This window comes from Lacerta agilis, chromosome 8 (assembly GCF_009819535.1).
Source record: "Lacerta agilis isolate rLacAgi1 chromosome 8, rLacAgi1.pri, whole genome shotgun sequence".
Classification (NCBI taxonomy): domain Eukaryota; kingdom Metazoa; phylum Chordata; class Lepidosauria; order Squamata; family Lacertidae; genus Lacerta; species Lacerta agilis.
In genome coordinates this window covers 29,020,583-29,047,278 of record NC_046319.1, presented here as the reverse complement: position 1 = coordinate 29,047,278, position 26,696 = coordinate 29,020,583, and the positions used below count along the sequence as shown (strand labels likewise).

Sequence of the window (26,696 nt, the reverse complement as noted above, 5' to 3'; positions counted from 1 at the left end):
AGACACACTGAGAGGGCAGTAGCCAACCTTCTACCCACTTCATTGAAGGGCTGCCCCACTTGGCCTTATCAGGGTTCCAGAGTTCTTCAGTAAACAGCTGAACCCGTTAACAACAACATCTAGAAACCAAGAGGCAGGTTGAAATTTGGCCCTTTCTTTTCTTGGTGGTAAATAGTTGGCTGTTCAGCAATGCCCTGGAAACCCATAATGGAAAATACGACTTTCTCCTTTATGGAGCTTGTTCAATGTCCAGAGTAGGTCAGTAGTGAAGGAAAGCAGTTAACCATCTGTTGCAGATGGGAGACCGTCTGTTGGGAAGTCATACTTTGCTATAGATTAACACTAATGGAACTTCCGGCACATATGGGAATTTTAAGGGCTAGAGCAGAACTGAACATGGTCTGATGCTTAAACCAGAGGGAGGGAGCAATGTCTTTTAAGAAACATTAGCATTGTTTGACAGACTTTGTGAGCATTGGCTGCAGTAAGGAAATGGTTGTCTGTACGAAGAGGCAGTTACATAGTTCAAGTTCCCTTTTTGGGAAGGGGTTGAAGATGGAAGAATTATTCTAAAGTATGGATCTGTATCTATCATAGCAGTCGAAAACATACTCATCAGCCCCAAGACTTTTTGTTAAGGAGACTGATGGTATTTCCCCCAGCTCCTAATCTGACCCAGATATGCTTATATATGTAATTGAAACTCAAGCCTGGTTTATACAGGTAGCAAAATGGAAGTGGTAGAGTGGACTGGACCACTTCAAACTGCAGTTGTGTTCTCGTGTACAAAACTTTATGAGTTTTAAACACAAAAAACTACTGCACCAGGCAGAAAGGTTCAAGCCCATCCCGTTTCCTACTGTACCAGGTTTCAACTTACATGGCGGTGGTTGTTGTTTTGAAAAAATAAATAAATTACTGGTCAGTATTCAAAAATGTGATCTCTCCCACATTCTACCTACAGCCTGAAATCTATCATGCATTGCATGTGAAGACCAGGGTTTGGAAATATTGCAGGAAAAGTTCAAAAAGCACATGTTCTTGGTGTCACAGAGTACAAAATACAAAGTGTTGGTTTTTATGGGAGTGTAGGATTGCAGAACATACTTTCTGGAGCTAAGTACACCGGGACCATTGTATAACATGGCCATAAAAGACATGCAATTTGTACTTCAGTTCTTAGCAGGAAAGTGATCTGCAGAGTGTGATGTCTTCCACATACGTTGCAGTATATCTTTTCAGTCTTCTAGCATTTGTCAGACTAAAAGTATTGCTGTAGTACAGGTATGAGGAACCTGTGGCTCTCCAAATGCTGTCAGACTCAACTCCCGTCCCAGCCAGCATGGCCAATGGCCAGGGATGATGGGACTTGTAGTTCAACAAGATCTGGACTATAGTAGTCCTTGCTGGCTGTATCAGTGGTTTTAAAGACTCCCTGTAGAAATTAGAGGTGCACCTCAAAAAATTCCTGCATCAAGGAAGTTTCTGTGAGCACCTGCTCATGACATGCAACCATGTCGGACAGCCAAAACTTGCACCATTCCTCTGGCATGGACAAAGAATTGCCAATGTACATGGTAGAGGCAGCACTTCTTGCTCAGCCCGACACTTTACCTGCAAGGCTTTGATGATTTCCCAGTTGGGAATTGCTGTGCTAGAAGAAAGAAAAGAAAACATTGCACCGAAATAATCCTGCCATTCAAATTGTACATATTGGACTACATTGTACATATATTAGAGGCCTTGAGAATGAATTTGTTACAACAGGCTTACCTGATGGCTACTGTTTAGGGCTGTTGTTGTTGTTGTTCAGTCGTTCAGTCGTGTCCGACTCTTCGTGACCCCATGGACCAGAGCACGCCAGGCACGCCTATCCTTCACTGCCTCTCGCAGTTTGGCCAAACTCATGTTAGTAGCTTCAAGAACACTGTCCAACCATCTCATCCTCTGTCGTCCCCTTCTCCTTGTGCCCTCCATCTTTCCCAACATCAGGGTCTTTTCCAGGGAATCTTCTCTTCTCATGAGGTGGCCAAAGTACTGGAGCCTCAACTTCAGGATCTGTCCTTCTAGTGAGCACTCAGGGCTGATTTCTTTGAGAATGGATAGGTTTGATCTTCTTGCAGTCCATGGGACTCTCAAGAGTCTCCTCCAGCACCATAATTCAAAAGCATCAATTCTTCGGCGATCAGCCTTCTTTATGGTCCAGCTCTCACTTCCGTACATTACTACTGGGAAAACCATAGCTTTAACTATACGGACCTTTGTCGGCAAGGTGATGTCTTTGCTTTTTAAGATGCTGTCTAGGTTTGTCATTGCTTTTCTCCCAAGAAGCAGGCGTCTTCTAATTTCGTGACTGCTGTCACCATCTACAGTGATCATGGAACCCAAGAAAGTGAAATCTCTCACTGCCTCCATAACCCTGTTTAGGGCTAGAGGACCACAAACCATCTTAGCTTTGGAGTCATGAGTGTGAAGGGAAGCTCAGAAAAAGAAAATGTGGGTCATCAAAAAGCTGTAAGAAAAGCAAGACTGGTGATAACCTGGGAAACAAATTCATAACACAGTGAGATATCTGCTGCAAGGAAGTCATGCGCTCGTAGTATCAATTGCTCTGTGTTTTAATTTTTAAGAAACGCATGTATCTCGCATATATGCACTACACTTATCCAATATGCTTTTTAAAAAGAAAAAGACAAAACTCAGATTCCCATGACAGTCTCTGTTTCTTATTGCAATAAACTGTGTTTTAAATATATATATATATATGCCTTCTGACATTGGGTTCCCAGAGTTTTCATATCCAGCGAAATAATAAAGGCAGCACCTGCTTAATTTCAGCAATGCTGCTGCACCTGGTGTTTTCAGTCATGGGTCCTATAAAATCCCTTGCTCAGTAGTTACTACCCAGGTAGAAGGAAGCTCAAGTCTAAGCATAATGCAAATCACAGCAGACAACTGTTTATACAGTAATTCTACTGTACAAAAAGTTTTATTTATTGTTCTCAAAAAAATATTGGGGGGGAATTAAGATTTACAAGCAGTGCTGAAGAACTGTTGCCAGTTCCCTAAGGAAACTGCGCTGGCTGAGATTTAAGTTTCTATCCTTTGATGGCTCAGCTCACTCTGTACCACTGCAGTCCTGGGTTAGACCTGCAGCTATGCTGGCATACCTGCTGCTTTGCAGGCAATGTGATAAGCCTTACCCTCAGTCCCCAGGTCTATGTAGGGTTTCTTGCTGAGAAGTAGTATGATATTCACATGCATTTCCATTTCACTCTCAAGGAAGATTATAATCATGCAATCATGAAACAGTCCAAGGCTCTCCATAATCCCCGAAAACAAACATTGAAGATGCCTTATTCAAGTGCTCCAGGGTGGGATGCCTAATGTTTTACTGCTACTTTACATCTACCAGGTGCGAGCCCTGTGCTGAATCTTAAAACTGAAAAGGCACAGTCCCAACCCAGAATGGTTGCAGGAACATGGAGACAAGCCAGTGAAAAAAACATACGCTGAGGAAGAGGAATTCTGCCCCTGAAGAAGAATAATTATGCAAATCCACATCCATTTAAATATATATATAAATTTGCTTAATTGAATAATGCTAGTTAATACTACTTTAATGCATGTACTAAATCAGTGATGGATCGCTTCTCTGGACCTGCCTTCTGGATAGTGATGGTTCAGTGCAAATGCTGCTGCAGTTTTCAGGAGTCCTTAACCCAAAAGCTGCTGGTTACTTAAGAGTATCCTAGTAATCAGTCTCAGCAGAAGCACTCAAATACACAATCAACAGCCTCACAGCATGTTTCTTAGTAGTGGACAGAACACTGGTTTTGTCAAAAAGTCATTGCATGACGAGGCCCAGAGACCACCCTGTGCCCATGGTGAAATAAACAGGCAAAACACAGCATATTGATTTATGGGATAAATTACGGTCACAACTTTATTGGTTACAGATGTGAAGGTTTGACAATAGGCATTGGGTGAAGCCAGCACTAATCCACTCTAGCCTGACTGCTGAAAGTGGGGCTGAAGGTAAGCCCAACCAGGAGGGGCGCCCTATGACTTACATCACATAGGGGTGCCCACCCAAGGGATGCCCATTTGATCCTTTTAACAGGATACCCTTTACAGTGGAGGGGCATGTGGAGGCTATAACCTCCCCTCCATCCAAATCTAAGCCTATCCAGTGCCTATCTGCATGCCTTACAAAATTTGAGCTTTGTTTACTTTTCTGCCTGGATTACATGGGCTGGATGGGTATGAACTGAATTTCCCATAGTGTGAGACTGAGGAGAGTATGTGGGAAAGCTTTCTAGAGTAGCACCAGCTGTTACCATCTCCACACCAGCCCACCTCGGAGATCCCTTGCCCCAGTTGGAGGCTGGAAGAGTTGTAGTTCCCAATTTTGGGGAGAAACATAGGATGGTGCTTTGTACTGAAATCATGGGTCTTTCCCAGTCCTACTTAGAGATGCTAAGGATTGAACCTAGGACCTTTTGATGCAGGACATGTGCTCTGTCACTGAAATACTCCCTTCCCCCCAACTAATGACCAGTTAACAATGAACAAGGTAGGTTAGGTGCATATTTAATCTCAACCAAGGTGTCAATAAAATGGTGTGATTGGCATGGTAATTCTGGGCTGATTGAGGGGTTCTCTTTGGCAATGGATGCTTTTCAACTTGATTGAGAGTTGTTTATGAAAAGGGAACTGAGTGGAGATTTTTTTTAAAAAAAAAAATCCACTTAAGCAACCCTTCAAAAGATAAAAGATTTTTAATCATTGGGGAAAGATATAAATGGAGTTAGCATCCATCTGCCTTGAGAGACAATAGAGTGCCTCCGGGTGAAATCTAGCCACTGCATTAGCAGCACTGAAGTGTGAAGCCTGGGCAGTGTGTATGGAGGTCCTGGGCTGCCCAGACTACAAGACCCCTCTCTTAGCCTTGCGGATGTGTCCAAAGGAAAGCAAGGCAATACATTTGGCACCAGCTTGGCTGCAGGAGATGCTGGAAGGAGGTGTACAAGGCACCACCCAAACGCCTCAGGGACTCCACTCTGGATTTGTGTAGGGTTTACTCCTTAGCATTTTCTTCACCTGAAGATGTCCCACAAGGCTGCTGGTACATATATTAGGGGAAGTCAAGTGTGGCACTGATGAAGCACCTCAATTATTAACAAAATAGCCTCAGGAACAAGAATATTGATATTTGGAGAGAGGGAAATCAAGCTGTCAGAGAAGAATATACATTTTGTTCAATATCATACTATTTGCACTCTTACAGAGATAATATGTTGTTGACCTCACAGAAAGTGGCAGATCATATGATGAGTAAAACAGAGATTCTGTTTCTGATCATGTGTCTGAAACGACAGAGGGGCAATGCCTGGGGTGGAGTAGGAGAAACACGTAGTGCTTCAGTGTACTACTTCTTCAAAATGAAGACCTCAAGAGGTTTGGTGCTAACCCAGAACTTTTCCCCGGGCAATATTATTCCAGGCTCATTGGGATCTGAATTAAGTTTTTCTGCACACAGCGACTTAGAAAATATCACCTTATGAAGAGAGAGTAATAACAGAAGGAAAGCTTATCAAGGAAATTGGGAAGTAGAACATAAGCACCCTTGCTCAGATATCGTTGGGTAACAAAGTTATTTTCATAGAAATTGGCAGTGGGGGAAAGGTAATTACCGGTACTAAAATAAAAAGCAGGCTGCAGTCCTATATGCATTTACCTGAGACTATGGTTTACTTGTGCCTATATGCACTTACCTTCTGTGTAGGCACACATAGGGCTGCACTGTAAAGTAATAACTTACATTATATAACAGAAGAGCTCTTACCAGAGTTTTTCACACTTAATGAAAAACTAACTCTTCCCAAATATTTCCTGCTGTTCCTAATTCACTAAATATGAATACTGAGCGATTAGAAGCTCAAGAGATTACCCGTGGACTAAAAAATAATACATAGTTGGGCCCATTTGGCTATCTGCCAAACTTTTATTAGCAGGTTTTTCCAGTCATTGATCTGTCCAGCCATTGCATGTATCTTTTTTGAGCTCTGGAAGCAGGGAGGAGGAGGACAAAACGAGTTGGTTGGCTCTGCTTGTCGTTGGCTGTGGCTCTGCCCATTGTGGGTTTTCCCTGTCTTCTGCCCTACCAGTCCCAATCAATGGGTACCAGCCACCACTGTCTCAGCAAGATTTCTCTTGGATGGTACAGTCATCAATTGGATGGCACAGCCATCAATAATCTCTTGGATGGCACAGCCATCAATAATGAATGTCTTTAATCCTTTTCTGTTATCGATGCTGATTATACAGGGCCATTTCTGTACAGAATTTGTTATTCAATGTGATTTGCTATTTAAAACACACACACTGAATTACCGGTAATCTCAAAAAGTGGTCTTAACTGAAGTATTGGCATAATAGCCAGAGGAATTTTACAGTACAGGTCCCTTTATTGTTTCAGAAAAACCCAACACTTAGTGAAAATTAAGGTTGTAGTGGGGCGGGGGAGTTGTTTCGGTGATGAAGTAGCTGAGGGATTTTACTTTGTGTTCCCTTCTAAATAAATATATTGATCCAGTTACCCTGAGATACCCAAACTTGCCTCACAGGTTGGGTGTGAAGCTAAGATACAGCGCCTCCTGCTATATTTATAGATCTATGTTTTTTTCCCTGTTCTGTTTTTCTCACCAGTGTTCTTGATAACTATACTTGTCGTGGAAGGAATTGCTGTGGCCCAAAAGACTCAAGGTACTTCTCTGGAGAACGCTTGCTGTAATTACATGTCGGTACATAAAAAGTTTGATTTTTTTTTTTTAAAAAAAATGCAATTTTAAATGTTGTTCCTAGTTTATTATCCTTGTTAGTTACCGTATTTTTTGCTCCATAAGACGCACTTTTTTCCTCCTGGAAAGTAAGGGGAAATGCCTGTGCGTCTTATGGAGCGAATGGTGGTCCCTGGAGCTGAATTGCCCAGGGGCCAAAAGAGGATCATGCTTTTTATTTTACAAAGGAAAAGGGAGTGTTGAAAGGACCCCGCTCAGCAGCTGATCAGCAAGAGATCGGGAGAGAGATAAGAGTCCCGGCTCCCTTTCAGCCCTGCCCTCCTTTGTTGAATGTGTTGCAGAGGGAGGTTGTTTGTTTCCCCAGGACATGTGACTGGCTGATTAGATTACTGTCTGGAAACTGTAGAAATGGCTCCCTTTCCTTAAGATTTTTCAGAAATGTGAGTTAAACCTCATAAAAATGGGGCTTTTCCTCTTTGCTTTTCCCCCTTTGCAAAAGGAGCTTTGCTTTTCCCCCTTTGCAAAAAAGCTGCAAAACTTTTAGCTGATCCTAAAAAAAGCCTTTTGCCTTTGCAAAAACAGCTGCAAAACTTTTAGCTGATCCTCAAAAAAGCCAGGGCTTTTCCCTTTGCAAAAAAAGCTGCAAAACTTTTAGCTGATCCTCAAACACACACACACACACAAGGGCTTTTACACACACACACAAGGGCTTTTTCCCCTTGTTTCCTCCTCTAAAAATGAGGTGCGCCCTATGGTCCGGTGCGTTCTATGGAGCGAAAAATACGGTAACCGACATTAAGCTGGAGGGACCCAATTCGGATGTAACAGGGAACTCTGGCTTAATGTGAACCAGGATCTTTGCACTGAAGCTGGTGCACAATGAGAGAGGAGTATGGAGCTCGTGGCCACAGAGCATATCTGGGGTGGTTTTGTGTCAAGCACGGCCACAGAGATTGAAGAACAAGAACTCTCAATTCAACACACGTTCACATGCATATTGTAAAGGCCTATGCTAATTAACTTTTTTTCACAAGGCAATGCTGTTTGTGTTAATTGCTCCCCGAGTAAGAAGCATTTATGGGGGGAAAGTCACTGCTGAGTAATTAGCACTTGGCTTGCTTTCTTGGAAATAAGTTGACATTTAAGCCTTTTTGCATGATGTTTATATGCAATATATGTACCTTTGCCTTCAAAGCTTCTGTCTTTGGGGAGGAAGAGCAGATTGCAGTCCCTTCCTGCAGAGAAAAGAAACAACTAGCTGAATTCTTAATTTTTGGATGGGGTTAATTTTTTTTTTCTAAAGGTGTGAGCATTATAACGCGGAACATATACATTTTTTGAAATTCTAGAAATCTTTGAGGAATTTCAGTTATGGGGATTCCTTACAAGAAATCTTTGAGGAATCTCAGTTATGGGGATTCCTTAGCAGTGGAATTTGCTACCAAGGAGTGTGGTGGAGTCTCCTTCTTTGGAGGTCTTTAAGCAGAGGCATGACAGCCATCTGTCAGGAATGCTTTGATGGTATTTCCTGCTTGGCAGGGGGTTGGACTGGATGGCCCTTGTGGTCTCTTCCAACTCTATGATTCTACAACACTGCCCATTTTTTTCCAGCATGCTGCCTTTCCACCTCTGAGCAACAGTATTTCCTCTGAGCATCAGCATGGAGCGGAGTCTTTGCTCTGGCAATCTCGGTGCCCTTTCTGTGGGATCGGTCTAGCCTTGAAGAGCAAACATTTTAAAGAAACAAGCACTTTCCCTTTAGAGATATGCTCACATTTAGTGTGGTTTTGAGATCCTTGAGGAATTCGATCTTTGCTCATTCCGATTTAAACTGACCTTATCCCTCACGTCTCAGACTAATGGGTGGTTTTGGAACTTGGTTACGAATGAGATTTTACACTTCTCTAAATGTCACAGACTTCGTACCAGTACCCAGAGCTTGCCTTTCTGAGGGGGATTGTTGTTTGTGGAGGTATCCTGGAATTACTATGGATTGTTTTCTTGTGTTTTCTTCATAAAAGGTGGGCAGAATATTGGAGGTAACCGCTTAGCAACTACCCAGTGTAGCGACTGGGTACGGACAAGCAACGGAGGCCACTTCGCTTCACCAAACTTCCCTAATTTCTACCCACCCAACCAGGAGTGTGTCTATATTTTAGAAGGTATTGACATTGTTGTTTACATCTTTTTGTATGCCACTGATGAAAGTATGCATGTTTAAAACATCTTAAGCACAACTTGTTGATGTTTAGTCATTCAGTCGTGTCCGACTCTTCGTGACCCCATGGACCAGAGCACGGCAGGCACTCCTTCTTCCACTGCCTCCCGCAATTTGGTCAAACTCATGTTGGTCGCTTCGAGAAGACTGTCCAACCATCTCGTCCTCTGTCGTCCCCTTCTCCTTGTGCCCTCAATCTTTCCCAACATCAGGGTCTTTTCCAGAGAGTCTTCTCTTCTCATGAGGTGGCCAAAGTACTGGAGCTTCAGCTTCAGGATCTGTCCTTCCAGTGAACACTCAGGGCTGATTTCCTTAAGAATGAGTATGTATGATCTTCTTTCAGTCCATGGGACTCACAACTTAGTGACATCTAAATAGAACAAAATTCAGAAAGCATTGGCAGAAGTCTGACAGCACACCATAGCCAGTGGCAGCCCAAACTGGGAAAGAGGCATGTAGCTGCCACCATGGCCTCATGTGCCTCTCTCCCCAGCTTGGGCTGGTGGTGGCTCAGGCTGTCCTCTTTTTTGCTCTACAAGATATGGCAACCCTATTTTTACCTATTGTTGATTTTAATTATCTTGTGGATGTTTTTAAATAACTCTTTATTAATAATTTTAATGTTTTGTTTTATATTTTTGTTAACTGCATACAAGCAGTATACAATTTTGTTTTAATAAACAAACAAACAAACAAACAAACAAATAAATAGCAACTGCAGAACTTTGCCGTTCTCTCTTTCTCTGCTACCATCCAGTAGAAAATGCTTCTCTGAGTGCAGCATTTGCATTTCAGGGGGAGCTTCCATTGGTGCCAATGAAGGGTTCCCTTGAAATATCAATACTACCTGTTCTAGCCAGGCTATGATAGGGAGGGTGAGAGTTAAACTTCTAAACAGGACTAGAATAATTCATGGAAGGATGGGTTAATTATTCTCTCTAATACCCCAAGGAGATTATAGTGAGTATTCTGGAGGTAGGGATTAGAGTTTCAGAGGTTTCAAATATCCTTCAACAAATATTGATATCATTGGGAAGAAAACCAGGGAAACAACAGTCCAGGTATCTAGGCAACTATTGAGTAAATAAATCACTTGGACTCTAAATGAAAATACCACAAAGCATTAAACTAAGCAAGTGCAGCATTTATTTATTTTTATCATTGCTACTCTGGCAGGGGCCAGAGGATTGGAGAAGATCAGTCTACATCCCAATCCCAAAGAAGGGCAGTGCCAAAGAATGCTCCAACTACCGCACAATTGCACTCATTTCACACGCTAGCAAGGTTATGCTTAAAATTCTACAAGGCAGGCTTAAGCAATATGTGGACCGAGAACTCCCAGAAGTGCAAGCTGGATTTCGAAGGGGCAGAGGAACCAGAGACCAAATTGCAAACATGCGCTGGATTATGGAGAAAGCTAGAGAGTTCCAGAAAAACATCTACTTCTGCTTCATTGACTATGCAAAAGTATTTGACTGTGTCGACCAGAGCAAACTATGGCAAGTTCTTAAAGAAATGGGAGTGCCTGATCACCTCATCTGTCTCCTGAGAAATCTCTATGTGGGACAAGAAGCTACAGTTAGAACTGAATATGGAACAACTGATTGGTTCAAAATTGGGAAAGGAGTACGACAAGGCTGTATATTGTCTCCCTGCTTATTTAATTTATATGCAGAATTCATCATGCGAAAGGCTGGACTGGATGAATCCCAAACCGGAATTAAGATTGCCGGAAGAAATATCAACAACCTCAGATATGCTGATGACACAACCTTGATGGCAGAAAGTGAGGAGGAATTAAAGAACCTTTTAATAAGGGTGAAAGAGGAGAGCGAAAAATATGGTCTGAAGCTCAACATCAAAAAGAACTAAGGTCATGGCCACTGGTCCCATCACTTCCTGGCAAATAGAAGGGGAAGAAATGGAGGCAGTGAGAGATTTTACTTTCTTGGGATCCATGATCACTGCAGATGGTGACAGCAGTCATGAAATTAAAAGACGCCTGCTTCTTGGAAGAAAAGCAATGACAAACCTAGACAGCATCTTAAAAAGCAGAGACATCACCTTGCCAACAAAGGTCCGTATAGTTAAAACTATGGTTTTCCCAGTAGTGATGTATGGAAGTGAGAGCTGGACCATAAAGAAGGCTGATCGGCGAAGAATTGATGCTTTTGAATTATGGTGCTGGAGGAGACTCTTGAGAGTCCCATGGACTGCAAGAAGATCAAACCTATCCATTCTTAAGGAAATCAACCCTGAATGTTCACTGGAAGGACAGATCCTGAAGCTGAGGCTCCAATACTTTGGCCACCTCATGAGAAGAGAAGACTCCCTGGAAAAGACCCTGATGTTGGGAAAGATTGAGGACACAAGGAGAAGGGGACGACAGAGGACGAGATGGTTAGACAGTGTTCTCGAAGCGACTGGCATGAGTCTGTGGGAGGCAGTGGAAGACAGGAGTGCCTGGCGTGCTCTGGTTCATGGGGTCACGAAGAGTCAGACATGGCTAAACTACTAAACAACAACATGTTTGAGATACACACACATACATTATTCTCTACCGACTTCTAACACTGATACAGGAAAATACTCTTCATTCTAATGCAGCCCCCATACAGCAATGGATCCCATACAGAAAACACAACCATGACATTGATCTGGATATTAGGTCCAGGTCACATTGAATCAGTTGTTGTTGGCATCTGTCTGTCTCAAGAGACAATAGAGGAATGCACTATCAGGACTAAAGTCAAACCATTGGAGGGTTACAGCGCCTGCTGTGGCTATACAGGAGAGACATGTTTTATTGCAGCTGGGGCAGATAAAGATATATACAGTTTCATTGTTACAGATGCACCATGGCTATGGTTTTCATGAAAATGAGCAGTGTGTTCTGGTCATTACTGTCTCCTCTGTTCCAATCCCACTCCTCTTTACTACACTGAGTCAGATCCAGAAAAGGCATTAGGAATGATGCTTACACAAAGTTTTTGTTGCAAAGTAAGTGTGTGTGTGTGTGTGTGTGTGTGTGTGTGTGTGTGTGTGTGTTTAAGGATTATTGTCTTGACCAGAGAAAATCTTATCTTTCCACTGCATGAAATAATGTGGAGAGACTGAGTTACAGCATCCTATGTATTTCTGGCATTAAGAGTGGCAGCACAGCTCATCTTTTCACAACAACCATTCCCTTTTCTTTCATAAAAGCACCAAAAATTTTACCCAAATGCAGACTAAACGCATTGTGGTCATTTTCAGATATGGGGGCATGTTGTATTGCACATGTGTGCATGTGCCACATGACCTCTCTAGAGCACCCTTTTCTGCCAAAGTACAACCAGAGCAAGACCAGGAAGTAAGAATGCAACTGAATGTTGTAGGAGTTTTACCTGAACCAGGAAAATGGAAGGACTTCCTTCATCAGACGGTAAAAGGAGGACCATGCCTGATTTTTCATGTCTGAAGAAATCAAGATTCTCATTGCATCTCTAGCAGCCACGGAATGGTTTACCTGGCTGCTCCTTATAAATCGCACCTGCCTTGAGCCTGGGAAATCACATGTTATACCAATATCCCACGCATTTACAGGATGCAGTATTGTATCATCATTTGCTGGGCATGCAAAGATGACACCCTGGTCCAGATGGAATGTTCTGTCAGAGATGGCTGGTGTACAGCTAAGACTGGTGTGCGGGCCCCATTTAACATCCCAGAAGAAACTATGATGAACCTCTCAAATGGTATGCACTATGCAAACAGATCTATAACCGAACAAGCTGCTGGACTGATCTGGACAAGACAAGGAAGAAGACGTTTGCAAAACGGAAACATCAGGAGCTGCCTTATACCAAATCAGACTATTGGTCCATCTAGCTTCGCATTGTCTACACTGACTGGCAGCGACTCTCCAGGGTTTCAGGCAGGGGTCTCTCCCAGCCCTACCTGGGACCTTCTGCAAAGCAGATGCTCTACCACTGAGCTTCAGCCTTTCCCTCTTTGTATGAACTAGGGTGAGCTTCTTTTGAGTAGCATGTAAAGAAGGAAGTCCACCATTGTGGTTGCATCAGTGGCGAGGCACTATTTTCAAGGCCTGCCCTTGCTTCCCCTTTAAACTAGGCTGGATTCAGGTGGATTTTGGACTATTTGAGCCTTTCTGGCCAATAATCCCTTAACTTTCCTGACTTCCTATGAACTGTCTTGTGACTGCATGAAAGGAGGCGAGAAGAGCTACAAGTGAAAAAAGGCTGGACTTATGCACTGCTCTCTGCTCTTGTGAGGGGAAATGCTCCAATGATTCAGTTTGATCATCTGAAATAATCTTGGATCAGCACTGATTTTTATCAAATGAAAAACCGAAATCACTTTTTCACAACGTATTACCCAAATTTCTGCTTGATTCTATGACCCTGAAATGCAACAAATAGGCATTTTACTTTGTGCATGTATATTATGCCCAAAATGTCTAAAAATTGTAACTATATGGTTGTCCAAAGCTATCCTTGTGGTTGTTTTTTTTAATGAATGAAATTATGGAATTTCAGTAGGAAGTTACAGGACATACAGTGACTGGAAATGAAGCAGCATGTCTGCCTCAAAGCTTGTGCAGGTGCAGACAATATAGAAAGCATGACCACACATTGTGCTCATGAGCACAAATACGAATGCATAATATAAAGGATTTCTGGAGGGGCCTTGAATCTGAGGATCACTGCTGCTGAAACAACACCCGAGTCCTGTTCTTATGGAAATGCCAGCTTGAGCTCTGCACAGCACTGTCCAAGGTACCAATGACGTGTTACATCTCTTCCACCAAAACTGGCCTCCTATCCTTGTGTTTTTAACGACTTCCTTAACTGGGACTTCAAGAACGGTGTTCATATAATCTTACATTCACTATGTGTTGTACCATGCTCAAATATTGAATTAGCTGCGCATGTGCATCACCACACTGAGCCATATCTCAAAATGATCACAATGAATTAGTTCACATTTGGCATTTAAATGAAAAAGCATGTCACTGTCTTATACCATGCTCTGTGGGCTGTGCATGCTTAAAAGTGTAATACCACAATACCCCATAATACTCAAGACGCGTTGGTCCATGTAGTGTGATTTTGGTGCTCATATGAAAAAGTACACAGTTGTTACGTGACTTTCTATGTGTTATACCGTTCTCGAATTTATTGAATCAGTTGCACATGCCCCCCTTATCTGAAAATGATTACTATGTATTCTTCCACATACGGTATAAATTTGGTACTTTTCTGAAAGTACATGAACATTGTGAAAAAATAAATCTTACGTTGCCATACTAATGAATTAATTAATGTTACAATTATATAGAATTTGGTAATTCGTCTCCATGTTATTTCCTGCAGTGGAAATAATGGTTTTTCTGGTCAATGAGTTGTTCCTTTAAATAAATAAATGAAAACCTGAAAACAAAGCCCACTTTCCACATTGTTACAAAAAAAAGTGCAAACTTCGCTTTTTACAGTATCTATTTCCAAAGCTATACAGTCGTACCTCGGGTTACTTCTGGGTTCAGCGGTTCATGCATGCGCAGAAGCGTCAAATGATGTCACACACATGCGCAGAAGCACCGAATTGCGTCGCGCACATGCGCAGATGTGGCGCTTCATGATACGGACTGCTCATGATGCAAATGGGGCTCCAGAACGGATCCTGTTCACATCCAGAGGTACCACTGTATGTGCAAACCAGCATTGTGGTTTGTTTGAGAGCTTCTGTTAGAATGTAAAAAGTGAGTTTTGAACAGTAAGCCAAAAACAAACCCTGGTTTCCCCTCATGTTTGGAGAGAAACAACCTACAAGCACTGGTTCACAGATAACCCTAAGCCAGCTTCTGGTTTTTTTCCAACATGGTGTGGCTAAGGAGAATGGGGGAGAAGCAGAAGTGACTTGTCAAGTGTAGCTTCCTGGCATATGGGTTACTGTTGCTTACCAGCAGGGGAAAAGATGAAGCAGCAAGGGGGTCAGTGAAGTGCAAACACACCAGCAGAGCAAATCCAGTGCTCATGCTGGTTCATTTGCACCGTACTGAACCTCCCCACTGCCTCTCCGCTTTCCTTTCTGATAAACAACAACAACCCACCTGCTAGGAAGCTAGTGCCCTACCCAGTAAGCCACTTCTGGGGTGGAGTGAAGTGGGCACTAATGAGCAGCATACCCCAGCACACTCTGCTCATTTATTTTTAACTATGGTTTAATGTGATGCACAAACTGGGCCTTTCTTTGAAGATACAAAGATAGATACCGGGAGGTTGGTTAGGATTTCTCCAAGCTGCATCAGGCAAACCGAAGAAGAACAGTGGCAGGCTGGTTTCATTTTCCATAGACAGCACGTGCTATTGAAGCTAAATGTCATGTTCCCAAAGTAAATATGTGATGTCGCTTTTCTGAGCTTTCATACAACACAGAAATGAAGTGTTTCAGAACATAATAGCTTCAGCATTGGAGGAGGGAGTGAAACATGTATTGTAGAGCTAGAAAAAACTGCCTTCCCTCTACAACCTCACCCTCCCATGCTCTATAATATGAAGAAATTTTATTAGAGGAAAAAAGCAAAAGGCAATTTTGTGCTGCACCAGGAACACACATATACACCATGAGATGCAGCAATAAAGTGATCAGGTTTAAGCCTGGAAGCATATATTGTACAGCAGGAGAAAATATCAGGAGGATACTTTCTGTAAGCAGCTCCAGTAAGCACTACACACTTTCCTTTCTAAGCCAGTTGGAACCCTAAACAAGAACAGTTTTGTTAGGGGCTGGAAATGCACTGTAACATTTTGTTGCGGTTTCCCACTTGTCAGCAGTGGGGACTTGCTAAATGGAGCCCCCATGTTCAGAGACAGTATACCTCTGAAGTGGGAAAGAAAGCATGGAATGGCTATAATCTTTTAATGATCTGCTGATGACCTTCCCAAAGGCAAGTTGCTAATAATACTAGATACAAGAGTCCAAGTTGGTAGTTTGAAAGACCACCAAGCAGAAGTCAATCGGGTCTGGCCCTAGATAGGAAAGTGTCTGGGAAAATTCTGCATGTACCACCCTGGGTTCCCCGATGGTGTATTTACTGTATGTAATGAATATAGCATCCCAGTACTGGATGAAATGGTACAGCCTATCTAACTGCATTCTTGCATTCAGCTTTTTCTTCCGGAGATGTTTACATCCCCCACCTTGCTGAACATTGCAATCTCATATTGAAACTGACACTTGAATGAGTCAGTATTTTGGAAGAAATCTTGAATTTCCGGCTGGCATGAACTTGCAATATAAACCAAGTGCTTTAATCAGAGTAATATCCTAGGTATTAGGTTTATTTCTGTTGATTGCTGGCTTGGTTACTTTGTTGCATGAATTTATGAGGTTTTGTTTTGGGTGATTGTTTGTTTTTTGCAGCCTTGTGAATTATTCATGTAAAATTGGTTAAAATGTGCAAATAGGTGTTTTAAGAAAGTTACTGTGTGTGTTTTTCTTTTTAAGGATTTCAGCTTGGGAAAAATTCCAGAATGATTGCCTCAAATCTAGAGGCAACCAATTCATGGCGCTAATGTGTCTCTAACACATGTGTCATTTGTGTGCATGTTCTGGATAATGTTTAGGCTGCAATCCTGTGCCCAGTTAGCTAAAACCATTGATGTCAGTCAGACTTAACATCTCTGTAGGCATCTTAAATTCTATTTGTGAAGGTCTATATTTATATTCATGCTAGGACTGCAATACCAATTAACTCCACACCTATGCTGAGAAATACAAAACTTAACGTCTTTGTGGAAATTGTTTTAATTCACTGTTGCTGAAAGTTATATTGATCTAGATTGTTTTTACTCTGTCACAGCTGCCCCACGGCAAAGAATAGAGCTAACCTTTGACGAACCGTACTACATAGAGCCTTCATTTGAATGTCGATTTGATCACCTCGAAGTTAGAGATGGACCTTTTGGTTTCTCCCCTCTCATTGATCGCTACTGTGGTCTAAAAAGCCCTACTCTAATTAGGTCAACAGGGAGATTTATGTGGATAAAGTTTACCTCAGATGAAGAACTGGAAGGACAGGGATTTAAAGCAAAATATTCATTTATACCAGGTAAAAAAAAATATGCTTTTTCTTTCTTGGCCTGTTAGAGATTCTGCCCAACTGGTGTTGAATTTAGTTGGGTAAATCAATATTAACCCAATATATTTTGCTCAGAATTGGTTATTGTTGAAGGCTGCATATAAAAATCCTGGAGCAGAACTTTCTCTTTAATGTTCATGACTGCAGGAGGGTAAACACAGCTATCCAGTTTCAAATGTCAGAAGCAGAGATTTCAAACCAAGATTGTGAATGACAGGGTGCCTTGTAGGCCTTGGAACTTAAAATCATCCTTAAATGGGGAAATTGGCATTACTGTATCTCTCTCTTGTTCATTCACTCACTCCACATACACATGTGGAAATTGGCATTTTATATATATCCACACACCATGCAGATATGGTTAGAGTTGTGTGCATGTTCATTCCTCTTCCAAAGCTACAATTCCCAGAGTTCCCTGGGAAGAGGGACTGGTGGTTAAACCACTCTGTGAATTGTAGGTCTGGGAGGGGAATAGGGGCCTCCTAACAACTCTCAGCACCCTTAACAAATGACAGCTCCCAGAATGCTTTGGGGGAAGCCATGACTGTTTGGAGTCATATTATAGAGCTTGAAATGTAAGGTACATATGTTACTGGGTGATAAGGAACCTGTCTCCCCTCAGTTCAGTATCCTAGTGTACCATATTATTATTATTGGCATTCTGGAAACTACAACTAATCCAGAATGCGGCAGCTAGACTGGTGACTGGGAGCGGCCGCCGAGACCACATAACACTAGTCTTGAAGACCTACATTGGCTCCCAGGACGTTTCCGAGCACAATTCAAAGTGTTGGTGCTGACCTTTAAAGCCCTAAATGGGTTCGGTCCAGTATACCTGAAAGAGCGTCTCCACCCCCATCATTCTGCCCGGACACTGAGGTCCAGCGCCGAGGGCCTTTTGGCGGTTCCCTCGCTACGAGAAGCCAAGTTACAGGGAACCAGACAGAGGGCCTTCTCGGTAGTGGCACCCGCCCTGTGGAACACCCTCCCACCAGATGTCAAAGAGAAAAACAGATGGACGTGGTATAATTAAGAAATCATTATATTATTATTATTATTATTTCTGTTTATTAAACATGTTTTTTCTTCTTCATTACAGATCCTGACTTCACATACCTAGGAGGTATTTTAAATCCCATCCCAGGTCTAGTATTGCAGTACTAATCTCTTTTGCATATTAGATTTTCATATTTCTCTTACCTTTGATTTGACAGTGCGTTGTGTCTGCCTCGCTTTAGATTGCCAGTTTGAGCTCTCGGGAGCTGATGGGATTGTGCGCTCCAGTCAGGTGGAACAAGAAGAGAAAACAAAGCCTGGGCAGGCTATTGACTGCATATGGACCATCAAGGCTACTCCAAATGCCAAGGTGGGCCCTCCAAATCATTCACTGTGTAATGAGCTCTCAGGTCATTAGTAGCTGGGAATGGCCATTAGGAATGGTTTGCATATTGCGTCTCGTTCATTTAAATTAATTACCTGTTGGTGGTAATGAGAAACGAAGACAGATGTTGGTTTCACAGACTGCTTCTGGTGCACAAAAAAGTGTTACTTTTTCAGACCCAATCTGCACCACTCTTCTGTTTAGAAACCAACCATTATTATTGGTTGTGGGGGGTCAAAAGATGGATATAGATATTTGAACATGGTTTCTTCCAACTTGGCTCCAATGTCTGACTTTCAATGTCTGAATTTTTCTTCCTTGGTGTTACTATTCTATATATTTAACATAGGTTGGTCCAAATGCATGGAAATCGTATTCTTTTATCAGAAAGATCCTTTTGCTATGGGGCCAGGCCAAGGCCAGCGGACCCATGAGGTGGGATGAGGCAGTCACCTCAGGTGGTGGATCCACCCACAACCACTGCTGCCCACCTCTTTTTACTTCTCAGGCTACCATGCATGACAACGGGGGGCATTTTCAGTTTTGCCTAGGGCAGCAAAACACCCTGGGCCTAGCCCTGGGCCATACTTCCAAGACAACTTAATCAATTTAAAATACTATACTGCTCAACACATTGGAAACTATTTGTCAGTGCTTTAATGGATGCCACTGTTACATTTTGCAACCGAACTTTTCTATCCAAACTTAATAAGCTTTGCTAGGTAGCTCCTAAACTACATAACTCAAAATCTCATGGAATCTGGTTGGGCCAGGGTGGTTCTGCTATAGTTTTAATTTGTTTTCTGATTCAGATCTATATTTTAATATTGCAGATTATTGACTATTTGAGGGTGCGACAAAATAGTCTTCACGTTTACAACATTGCATGCCTTGTTGTATTATGTCAGGTTAAAGAAGACTGCAGCCAGTCTAGCTTCAATATACTTATTCAAATTTTGGCATCTTTTTCTAGTTGACACCGCAATGCATCTTCTCTACACATGCCTATGATGGGAAATTATTTTCTTGGTTAGCATTCAATAACATCTCCACCCAATCAGTGGTTGAACTTGCAGATTAATTTGAAAAGGGCTTGATGCTGTGCATAAGTTTTCCCACAATTTAGACATCCAGAACTAAGTAGGACCAAGACAACAGCATACAGACACATCCATAAACGTTCTCTGGTGCTTTTGTTTTGTTTTGTTAAAAAAAAACTATTTAAGTGTAGCACATAAGGGAATATAAACAATATACTTGCCGTTCACGTTGATTTATGAATCTTAAAGCACTGTAAACTATTGACACCGCAGCTTGTATTCCAAGAGTAAGAAATCAAATTATATCCCTCCCAATTCATCTATATTTGAAATATCTGGTGCTTATTTATAAATTTCATTGAATATTGCTGGAATGCATATCTTCAGGTTCTGCGCTTATTGAATTGAATTATCTTCCTAACTCGCAGCGCTTTGATTGGATTATTTATGGTGTATCAAGCTCTAAGTTTGTCAGGATTCAAAATGCTACTGGGCTTATCTTACTAAGGTTTGGGAGCATGTGTTTTAGCACTTTACGGCTAAAATTCCATCTGGAAATAAATATCCATCTAATAACCAGACAGTACCACTGACAGGTATGCATGTAAATGCAGATGTGACTAGGTGAGTTAATGGCATGAATTGTCTGAGGAAAATATATTTATTCTGTTTGTCTGCAAAAGTACCACGTTTATATAAGCATGGAAAGGCTGTTAGTCACTATTTTAAAAAAAATCAGGTTTATTATGAGAATGGCGGGATAAGGAGTATAGCTGGAAATTGCAAGTTTATATTTATATATGCCTAAAATATATTTACAAGCTGTCTGCCCCTTTCATCTAAACGAAATGTGTAAACTTTTAAAATCGAAAATAATGTTTGCATATTTGGCTTGTCAGTTGTTTTTTTATTATTATTATTACTTCTTTTAAAAGCTTTCCCCTGCCCCTTACCAACAGATATATTTGAGGTTTCTAGACTACCAGATGGAACATTCAAATGAATGCAAGAGAAACTTTGTGGCTGTGTATGATGGAAGCAGTTCTATCGAAAACCTGAAAGCAAAGTTTTGCAGCACGGTGGCTAATGATGTGATGCTGCAGACCGGAATCGGGGTGGTACGAATGTGGGCCGACGAAGGGAGTAGATTGAGCAGGTTCAGAATGCTCTTCACATCATTCGTGGACCGTAAGTGTACTGTAATGCATCCTTTTCGGAACTATGGCAAAATATTGTATAGAACTTTAAACTCAGAGCTGTTTGCAGTTTACTCCATGAATGTGTGGAATTGATAACAACTGCTTACAGACACTGCTTTTGCTAAAAATTAGTGGGTGACTCCAAACCATATAAAATATCATGTAAGATTCATCAGCTGGAAACTTTCAAGAGAAGGAGATTGTGAGATTCAGATGTCGTTTGCAAGCTTTGCCTTGCTACAGAACAGCTAGACTTCTGCAGTGTTGTGTTCTCTCTTTAGAGTGGGGCTGTTGACCTCAGTGTTTGGAAAAGTCCTGTTCCTTTATTTGTGGCAGAACTGCAGGATGAATAATTAATGTGGCTTTTAGAGTATAGAAGGAAACAGGGTTTCTTCTTTAATAGATTGGGCATTTTGAAACTGGAAGTCTATCTGAAATCATTGACCGCTTTGATCTAAATCTAGTCTTCAGTGCAGTCTCCTGGAAACTTCGGAGTCACTGCCTTCCTTAAACTAAGTCTCGTGGTTAAGAACAGCTGGAAAAAGCAAGAAGTGTAATTAACTTTAAATTGCATTAATGTGATACCTAATTGGTTGTTGACCTTAATAATCAGCTTTACACTTTAAGCCTCAATAAACAACAAGGCAAAAAGTATTATAATTTAGACTCATAACTAAAAGCATGGGCCATTTTCAACAACTGACTAGGCTGGGGAAAGCACAGTAGAGAAAAATGCTAGAACACTTGTATTTACGACAAAATAACCCTCCAAATAAACGCCACCCAAAGATCAAAGCCGGGGTTAGAGGGTAGAATAGCACTGATATGCTGCTTTGAATAAATACTCTGTGTGCTTGTGTATGATCGATGCTGTACTTTAGTAGTCACAGCTGTGGGATTATTATGAATGTGCCACTTTGTAGCATGCAGAAGACTTCTTTCTTCCTGAAATTCTAAGTCCAATTATGAAGCGACCAGTGTTTTTTTTGGGGGGGGGGGTGTTTTTTTTGGGGGGGTACTCAAGGGTGCGCAGTACCAGCACCTTTTTTTCCTGCACTGGTTAAAAGTGTGGCACTTACTGTAACAAGTTCATGGATAGTACTGGCACCTTTTTTACTAGAAGAAAAGTACTGGAAGTGACTATCTATCTGTCACTCTTAAGTTTGGGTAACTCATAACTTTTTCCCCCTTCCTTCATAGCCCCCTGCTCAGGCAGCACATACTTTTGCCATAGCAACATGTGCATCAATAATTCTTTAGTCTGCAACGGCATTCAAAACTGTGCATACCCATGGGATGAAAACCACTGCAAAGGTGAGTGTGTGTTGCTATGAGGGGCAATTGGGGCTGCCTGGCTTGTGTGTTCTGATTCCCCCCATCTCTCAAACGAGTCAAGGTCAGGTTCTGAGACCAAAATACTACAGTGGTACCTTGGTTTACGAACTTAATCTGTTCTGCAAGTCCGTTCTTAAGCTAAAGCGTTCTTAAACCAAGGCATGCTTTCCCATAGCAGCGGGGATCTCAATTTACAAGTGGAACACACTCAACAGGAAGCAAAACATGTTCTGCTTCCAAGGCAAAGTTCACAAACACCTACTTCCGGGTTTGCAGCGTTCTTAATCCAAGTTGTTCATAAACTAAGCTGTTCTTAAACCAAGGTACCACTGTATAAGAAAAAAAATTAAAATTTAATAAAATTATTCTCCCTAATGGAGATCTGCCTACCTAAACTTTATAAGGCAAAAGCACACATTAAACTTGAAGTGCAATTCTGGATTATTTATGTATTAAGCTTCTGGATTTTCTAGCTCGGTATCAATTGCGACTTGTTTCTTCACCTTGAAGCACCTTCATTTGAGTTAGTAAGCCATACAGATGCACTTACTGTGCAACACTATATCTCTCTGCTCACGGTGACTAGGTTTCCTGTTTTATAGCCTAACAAAAATAAATCAGTCGCAGACCAACTCTGGATCATTTACAACAAGCTTTTTTCCTAACAAACCTCCAGCTTGCTAGCATGAATCAATCCTAGTCGGGGTGGCCTTTTTACCAACAATTCTCTAGGCAACAATTATGATGCTTCTGTATATGTTGCCTGTGTCCTATCAGTTCAGAAATCTGTTCTAGCGTTTGTTGCGTGGCTGGAGCCAAACACCATCCTTTGGGCTGAAATAAATTACTATTCATATTTTGTCTGTAGATGTGAATGGACTTTTCTTTTTAATACCCAAGAGATAATAATGTCACTATACCCCTTCTGAATATCTTATTTTATTCATGCTCATGCCTCTTGCCATACAGAAGAATGACCTTTTCTTCTAAAGCTTGCTTTTCCACCCCTTTCTCTCTTTAAGTAGCTAGATATATAAAATTACTGCGATCTGCTAGTGCCATCTTGTGTGCTTTCGTATGAAGTGCTCACATCACTTTATGGTTTTTGTCACGTTTTGTTAACTTTTAGGGCTTGAGGTTGTGGCCCGTCTCTTCCCCCAACCCCCCAGTCATCAAAACAACGATAAAAGGAGGAGAGGGCTGTCTGTGGCTACTAGCCATGATGGCTAGGCTCTGCTTCCAGGGTTAGATGCAGCAATGCGTCTGAAGGAAATCATAGGAGGGGGAGTGCGCTCTTGTACACCGTCATGTAATTCTACTCAATATTGATCCAGAGTAGATTCCAATGTATAGTTAGCAGAGTAACACATTGCAGGATTCCCCAAAAATAGACCAGAGGCAATTAATATTTCATCCAGCAGAGCTTTACTGCTACTGAAGGCAAATGAGCATAATGGTCACAAATCCAATACACTCAGGATTGGCACTGTCCATAAGAAATCCAGTTGCAGCAGACTTAACTTAAACTTACAATAACTTATAAGAAGTCTAAAGCTTAACACTAAGCATACTATGTACAGAACACCGCACCAGAAGGAAAACAGATAGAAAGAGAAAGTGAAACCCAGAGTCTTTCTGGCCTATTATTATAGTCAGCTTGACCTTGCCAGAAAAAGATAACAGAACCAGTTTAAGCCAGCTGTACTCAGCTCCTCTGAAGATATAACCCAAACATCATGAACCTTCTGCTTGTTTCTTTCACACAGAGAAGCTTCCAGAACCCTCTTGAATTAATTATAATAGGAAAGATCTCTACACATCAGATCAATACTTTCTGCACTAAGAAATGCGAACTGACATACTCCAGCCATTCTTGTTGGGTTCCCACAGACACCTGCTAGGCACTGCGAGAACAGGATGCTAGCCAATATCAACCCATGGCCTGATCCAGAAGGCTCTGCATGTATTCTTATTTAGTGTTGCTCTCACAGTTAGTTGCCCTGCTTGTGACCATAATCTCCCACATAAGCAGCTCCTACGTAAATAAAACAAGTGAAGAAGTTGGAGCTAGTAGAAGCTGCACAAAGAACTTGTTAAGTTTTAGAATTCCTTGGGTGAAGATTACTCTGCTCCACACTGGTTCAACCTTGAGGAAACGGGGGCGGGGGGGGGGAGAGATAGCAGATAGAACATGTAAAACAGCTTAGCAGCAAAAGTTGGATTTTTTAAAAAAGCAGAGTGCAGGGTTTTCTCCCTCTCTGTTGGGTGACGGACTTAATATTGTCATATGACAGTCTTAATATTGTTTGTTGCTGCTTGGTTCCCTTTTTCTTTTCTTTTCTTTTCTTTTTTTTAGAAAAGAAAAAAACGGGGCTGTTTGAGCAAATCACCAAAACCCATGGGACAATAATTGGGATTACTTCAGGAATCGTCTTGGTCCTTCTCATCATCTCGATCCTGGTTCAGGTCAAGCAGCCGCGCAAGAAAGTGATGGCGTGCAAGACCACGTTCAACAAAACTGGTTTCCAGGAGGTTTTTGACCCACCTCATTACGAGCTCTTCTCGCTGAGAGACAAAGAGATCTCCGCCGACTTGGCCGACCTGTCTGAAGAACTTGAGAACTACCAGAAAATGAGACGCTCCTCAACAGCTTCGAGGTGCATCCATGACCACCACTGTGGCTCCCAAGCCGCAACTGTAAAGCAAAGCAGGACCAACCTCAGTTCCATGGAACTCCCTTTCCGCAACGATTTTGCACAACCTCAGCCAATGAAGACCTTCAATAGCACTTTCAAAAAAAGTAGCTATACCTTCAAACAGGCTCACGAGTGTCCAGAGCAGGTGATAGAGGACAGGGTGATGGAAGAGATCCCTTGCGAAATCTACGTGAGGGGTCGAGAGGACACTGCTCAAGGCTCATTATCAATGGACTTCTAATCTGGTTTTGAAGGTGAAATGGGTGTGTGTAAATATTATATAAATATAATGTATGTGAATGTACAAAAATGTACCATACGGAATTCGATGGAGACATGTGTATTCATTCTTTTTTTTTTCTTTTTTTTTAGCTCATTTATTTTAGGGTTGTTTCCCCCCCCCCCCTGGAAGAAAACTCTTCATAAATAATTTTTTCCTTGTGAACTGCCCATCTGCTTGGAGAACAGAATAACAGGTTTTGCATGAGGCTTCAGCTACATGACATTTAAAACAAAACAAAACACACACACAGAGAGAGAGATATATAAATCAGTGTATACTCTCTCCCTTGCTCCATTCCTGCAGGTTCTCAGTCTTCGAGTCAAAAGCTTAATTACTCCAGTAATAATAATAAAAAATAAGAGGGTACAACACCATATAGCTTAACATTGAAAGCAGTTATCATATTTGTCAAATTGTAGCTAGAGTTATTGTGTTAAGTGCCAATTAAGACTTAAATGAGTTACACTGCATTCCATCTGGTTCATCTTGTCTAATTTATATATCGCTGCCTTTTTAATTACTGACTCCTTAAAGCCCAGTCCTAAGGCTTTCTATGCCAGCAAACAAATGGCGTACTGGCGGCTGCTTCTGGTGACAATGGGACGAGATTTTAAGGACATCATACCAGCACAAATATTCAGGACCTCCAAGTTCTGTTGGGGAAATGAATGAAATGGGTTTCTTGCCTTTTAAAAGTGATTTAATTTTATCTTTGAACTCAGTTCCTTTGGGAAAATCAAGTTTTTTTTGTCTTTGGCAGACAAAATCCATTGGTAATTTCAACATCACACCAAATCTCTAGTTGTGTTAACATCCTATCATGCACTGATAGCACTTCGCGCTAAGCACAGGTAAGACATCACCACAACACTTGTTTGAAGGTTATCAGAAAAATGTGTTAACAACGTTTAGACCATGACTTGTATTATCTTCTTGCAGCAATACATCAGGGATTTCGAAAACTGCTGAAAGGCAATTTCTGCCATATTAACATGGTGCAAACATTATTGTTGCAGGTACTTAACTGTGAAAGAATATTGGCCTGTGTCTTTCAAATGATTTGCAGCAACGTTGGTGTCCTAAAGCGGTCTTGAGTGTTCTTCCCGCACATGTCTTTGGTGGAATAAATAGCTTTTGCTTTCTTTTGGTGATGCAGGTTGTTGAGAAATACATCTCCCCCCCCCCACGTGTTGCAAGAATTCAAATTACTCTGTATGGCAGAGCCGAGCCGAGCCCTAGGCCAACGTTTTTTATGATGTGTGTATTACATGAACACTATTTAAATTCATTACAAGTTGTGTGGAATGCCTACTTACCAGTTAGGTTCAAATGCCTTTATGAGGCTTTCCTCTGCAGGAATCTTGGTACCCTTGTTGTTGGAAGGTTCTCCAGTGCCACAATACTCAGGCTTCCCTGACCATCGTCAAAGGCAAAAAGCGTTAACCTGAGATTGGTTACCATTCATTGAGCTCTTTCTCCACAAGTAGCATTGGTTAGTAGTCAGCCCAAGCCATCAAAGCCCAGGTGCCAACATGAATAAAATATTGGGGGGGAGCAGGTAAACCCAACCCCACATGATCACATGATACAGTGTATGC

At 41.7% G+C, this 26,696-nt stretch overlaps 1 protein-coding gene across 2 annotated transcripts in view; it reads left to right on the top strand.

The window, feature by feature from the left end:
• The window catches only part of NETO2 (neuropilin and tolloid like 2), a 38,082-nt gene extending 12,932 nt beyond the window's left edge, over positions 1 to 25,150 (top strand). Inside the window, exons 2-9 of one of the 2 annotated variants that reach the window (XM_033156726.1) lie at positions 6,712 to 6,768; positions 8,825 to 8,965; positions 16,886 to 17,134; positions 18,264 to 18,287; positions 18,403 to 18,530; positions 20,545 to 20,773; positions 21,985 to 22,098; positions 24,476 to 25,150. In XM_033156726.1, the coding sequence (XP_033012617.1) occupies positions 6,712 to 6,768; positions 8,825 to 8,965; positions 16,886 to 17,134; positions 18,264 to 18,287; positions 18,403 to 18,530; positions 20,545 to 20,773; positions 21,985 to 22,098; positions 24,476 to 25,056 (1,523 nt within the window). In that variant the 3' untranslated portion in view covers positions 25,057 to 25,150. Of the gene's footprint in view, positions 1 to 6,711; positions 6,769 to 8,824; positions 8,966 to 16,885; positions 17,135 to 18,263; positions 18,309 to 18,402; positions 18,531 to 20,544; positions 20,774 to 21,984; positions 22,099 to 24,475 lie in introns of both variants that reach the window. The other variant, XM_033156725.1, reaches the window with a different exon arrangement.
• Positions 25,151 to 26,696: the final 1,546 nt, after the last annotated feature.